The sequence below is a fragment of the Pongo abelii genome, chromosome 8, assembly GCF_028885655.2.
Source record: "Pongo abelii isolate AG06213 chromosome 8, NHGRI_mPonAbe1-v2.0_pri, whole genome shotgun sequence".
In the NCBI taxonomy this organism is placed as follows: Eukaryota; Metazoa; Chordata; class Mammalia; order Primates; family Hominidae; genus Pongo; species Pongo abelii.
Window position 1 is genome coordinate 109025021 of NC_071993.2, and position 4723 is coordinate 109029743.

General features: G+C 59.7%; 1 protein-coding gene across 1 annotated transcript; it reads left to right on the forward strand.

The window, feature by feature from the left end:
- The first annotated feature begins 234 nt into the window (after nt 1-234).
- Nucleotides 235-3046, forward strand: HPS6 (HPS6 biogenesis of lysosomal organelles complex 2 subunit 3). Its single transcript, XM_024254233.3, has one exon. The coding sequence runs from the start codon at nt 486-488 to the stop codon at nt 2811-2813; it is 2328 nt and encodes a 775-aa protein (XP_024110001.1). The 5' UTR covers nt 235-485; the 3' UTR covers nt 2814-3046.
- The last annotated feature ends 1677 nt before the right edge of the window (nt 3047-4723 follow it).

Consider the following 4723-nt stretch of genomic DNA (forward strand, 5'->3'; position numbering starts at 1 on the left):
CCACTAGATTGTCATCTCCATGAGGTTGAGGTTTTCTATTTTGTTTAGGGCTGGCACAAAGCATGTGCTCAACAAAAATTTCCTGAATGAGTAAATTGGGGTGAAATCCTTGGGAGAGGGGCTCAGGGGGCTGGAATCCCTATTCCTGCGTAGAACTCCGGGCCACTGGGCGGCGTCCTGGGGTCTGGGGAAGGGCCTCCCCCTGCGCCGAGAGCGTGCCCGGGCGGGCGCAGTCCAGGCGCTGAGCCCCTAGGGCGCTCCCGTGGCTCCTCCTCCGGCGGGCGTGTAGTGCCGGCCCGGCGACTGCGGGAGCCATCCCGGAGCCGGCCGGGCGGGGCGGAGTCGACGCTCAGCCCGGCCTCTGCTCACCTCATCCACGGGAGACGGAAGTCTTGGCCCTGCTCCGCTCCCCCGAGAATCGGGCCTCGCCCTCCTGGGCGGCTGGACCTGGGCAAAGCCTGGGCGCGCTCCCGCGCGGCGGCGCCATGAAGCGCTCGGGGACTCTGCGGCTGCTCTCGGACCTGAGCGCCTTCGGCGGCGCGGCGCGGCTCCGGGAGCTGCTGGCCGGGGACTCAGCGGTCCGAGTCCGTGGCAGCCCGGACGGCCGCCACTTGCTGCTCCTGCGACCCCCGGGGGCGGTAGCCCCACAGCTGCTAGTCGCGTCGCGAGGGCCCGGCGCGGAGCTAGAGCGGGCCTGGCCGGCCGGCCAGCCCTCCCCGCTGGACGCCTTCTTCCTGCCGTGGCCAGCGCGGCCGGCGCTGGTGCTGGTGTGGGAGAGTGGCCTGGCCGAGGTGTGGGGCGCTGGCGTGGGGCCTGGCTGGCGGCAGCTGCAGAGCACCGAGCTGTGTCCGGGCGGGGGAGCCCGCGTTGTGGCAGTGGCGGCGCTCCGAGGCCGCCTGGTGTGGTGCGAGGAGCGCCAGGCCCGGGCCGAGGGCCCGTCAGGGTCGCCAGCAGCCGCTTTCAGCCACTGTGTGTGCGTCCGGACCCTGGAGCCCAGCGGGGAAGCTAGCACTAGCCTGGGCCGCACACACGTCCTGTTGCACCACTGCCCGGCCTTGGGGCTGCTGGCCTCCTGCAGACAACTCTTCCTGGTGCCCACTGCCACCACCTGGCCTGGCGTGGCCCACGTTCTACTCATCTGGAGCCCAGGCAAGGGCAAAGTGATGGTGGCTGCCCCACGGCTTGGCCTCTCCTACAGTAAGAGTCTGAATCCTGGACGAGGGGACACATGGGACTTCCGGACCCTGCTCCGAGGCCTCCCTGGGTTGCTGTCCCCCAGGGAGCCACTGGCTGTACACACCTGGGCCCCAACTCCCCAGGGCCTGCTGTTGCTTGACTTCGGGGGCACTGTGAGCCTAGTGCAGTCCCACGGTGGTACCAGGGCTGTGGGCACCCTGCAGGAGGCACCTGTAGGCCCGTGGGGGTCTGCAGCCCTAGGCACATTTCAGGGCACTCTGGCCTGTGTGCTGGGCTCCACATTGGAACTGCTGGACATGGGCAGTGGGCAGCTGCTGGAGAGGAAGGTCCTAAGTACAGACAGGGTACATCTGCTAGAACCGCCAGCCCCCGGCATGGAGGATGAGGAAGAGCTGGAGACCCGAGGGAATCTTCGTCTGCTTTCAGCCTTGGGTCTGTTTTGTGTGGGCTGGGAAGCCCCACAGGGTGTTGAGTTGCCTTTAGCCAAGGATCTGGTGTTTGAGGAGGCCTGCGGGTACTACCAGCGGCGGAGCCTGCGGGGTGCCCAGCTCACTCCAGAAGAACTGAGACACAGCAGCACATTCCGGGCACCTCAGGCTCTGGCCTCCATCCTCCAGGGCCACCTGCCCCCATCTACACTGCTGACCATGTTGAGGACCGAGCTTCGGGATTACCGAGGCTTAGAACAGCTGAAGGCCCAGCTGGTGGCTGGGGATGATGAGGAGGCTGGTTGGACTGAGCTGGCGGAGCAGGAAGTGGCACGCCTGCTGAGGACTGAGTTAATAGGAGACCAGCTGGCCCAGCTCAACACCGTTTTCCAAGCCCTTCCTACAGCAGCCTGGGGTGCCACCCTCAGGGCCCTGCAGCTCCAGCCAGATGGGAATGGCAAGCTGAGGTCCCAAGCACCCCCTGATGTGTGGAAGAAAGTGTTAGGGGGAATAACCGCTGGAAAGGAACCCCCCAATGGAATACTGCCCCCCTTTGAACTCATGTGCCAATGCCTGTGCCGGCTGGAGCCTCGATGGCTGCCACCCTTTGTGGAGCTGGCACAGCAGCAGGGTGGGCCGGGCTGGGGGGCAGGGGGCCCGGGACTGCCCCTGTATCGCCGAGCCCTGGCAGTGCTAGGTGAGGAGGGGACCAGGCCTGAGGCTCTGGAGCTAGAGCTGCTCTTGAGCAGTGGGCGGCCTAAAGCTGTGCTCCAAGCTGTCGGTCAGCTGGTGCAAAAGGAGCAATGGGATCGGGCTCTGGATGCTGGCCTGGCCCTCGGCCCGTCTAGTCCCCTGCTTCAAAGTGAAATCTTCAAACTGCTGCTGGCCGAGTTTGCCCAGCACCGCCGGCTTGATGCTCACCTCCCCCTCCTTTGCCGCCTGTGCCCACCAGGACTGGCTCCAACTGAGCTCTTGCTTCTACTGAGGACATACCTCCCAGATGAGGTGGGGCCCCCTACCCCATTCCCTGAGCCTGGAGCAGAGCCCCCTCTCACTGTGGGCTTGCTCAAAGCCCTGCTGGAGCAGACTGGGGCTCAAGGATGGCCGTCGGGCCCTGTTCTAAGCCCATATGAGGACATCCTATGGGACCCCAGCACTCCACCCCCGACTCCACCTCGAGACCTATGACTACCCTTCAGGCATCAGAACACTCAGGGCCTGGAGGCTTGCTTGGGACTGGAGGCTTGCTTGGACAGGTCCTCTGTGTCACTGACAAGGAAATCATTTCTGGGACACAGTGATCAGGGAAGGGTGCCTGGGACTTGGAGGGTCCCATATATGGACCTGTGTATGCAATACTGTTCTGTCATCTGGAGCTAGTTTTAAGATGTGTGTGTTAAATATATACATAGTTTAATATATACACAGTTGTGTGTTTTTAAACAGCTATAGGTCTCAGAGGATGCAGGTTATAGAGGGAGTGGTTGGATCTGGATCTTTTGGCTAAAGTCCCCACTTCCAATCATGAAAATAGTTAACATTTATGAGCATTTAATAGAAGCCAGGCATTCTCATCTTTATATAATCCCTCAGCTTCTCATAACCCCAGTGGGGAAAGTACTGATGTTATTCCCATTTTACAGGAAATAGAAGTTTAGAAAAATTAAATGACCAAGTTCATTTGGCTAGAAAGTGGCAGCTCAAAGATTGGAGCCACCTCACTGAACAGCCCAGTAGCTCCCACCTGCTTGGGCTTGGATGTGCTCCCCATCCCTGGCTCCATGCCGGCTTCCCTGGCCCGCTTAGAGGAGGAGGAGGACTACAGAGCTCCACCCTTCCTTTCCCCAGGACTCCTCTGCTCCGGAGTAGGAACTTTGCTGGGCCCTGGGTCCTTGCCTGTCTCCACCAGGATTTCTGGAGCAGCCTCTAGTTTAGGGGAAGATTTGCCACAGACAGGAGAGCTGCCTGCAGAGCTCTCTGGCTCAGTAACAAAATTCACTGGGAGCAGAGCTATCTGGAGAGCCCCATATTCCTGCTGACTCTCCCAAGTCAAGAAATAAGAGCGTCTGCAACACAGATCTCTGCTTGTCTGGATTTATTCAACAGACTCAACTCTGAAGAGTCCTTTGCCCCATGCTCACTTCTACCCAAGTAACCCCTCAGCCTAGCCTAGGATAGACCCCTGGTTCTAGCTTAGGTTAGGACCCTGGATGCAGCTACTCAGCATCATCCCCAGTCCCAGATACCCCTTGTCCAGGGTTGGGGCCAAGGTTAGGGCTGCCGCTCAGCTTTGTCCTCAGCTGGGACCTGCAGCTTAGATTCTGGTAGCCTTAACCTGGGCTTAAGGTGGACTCAGGCTAGGACTAGTGAGACTAGGGACAGTTCCTGTCTCTCAGGGGAGAGAAGTAGCTTACTTAGTCTTATCTATGGCTGGTGTTAACTCTTCAGCCTCATAGAGGTCCTGAGGTGGCTCATCTACATGGCCAAGTCCTGAGGTGCCATCTTGGCCTCCTCCAGAACTTGGATGGCCCTTGTCCTGGCCCTCAAGCCAGGCTGCCTACCAATATCTGGAGTCAAGCTACTGTTCTTCCCAGAGGCCCAGGGGTAGGGACAGTTCCAGTCTTAGCCTCCACCTCAGCCCCTTCCTGGTCTGGAAGGAGTTCCTCTTCTTGGTCTTGAAACTGGGTTCATCATGGCTCCTCAATGGGAGGCTGCTTCCTGTTCATGATCCTGCTTAATCATTGTTGCTTCTCAAATCTCCCAAGCCTGAGCTTTGGCTTGGTCCTCCTTCTGTGCCCAGAAGAGAAGGAATTCTACTCAGTGGGCCCCTGGGGGCATGGGCAAGGGAAGGAAGCCAGGTTTTTCATTAAGGTTGTATGGCTCAAGGAAGTTCCCTGGGACCACCCACTAGTAGGGCCTCCAGATGAAGGCCACCCAGCCCAGCAGCTCTGAGCAGAGTAGGTGGGCTTAGATGGTGACTTTTACCTGCTTTTACAGGCTTGGTGCTTGATCACACTAGCCTTATCCTTCCTTTCAATGTGGAGGGTGCAAGTGATCCCAACTGCATCTCAGGACTTTGGAAGACATCTCAGGGATGC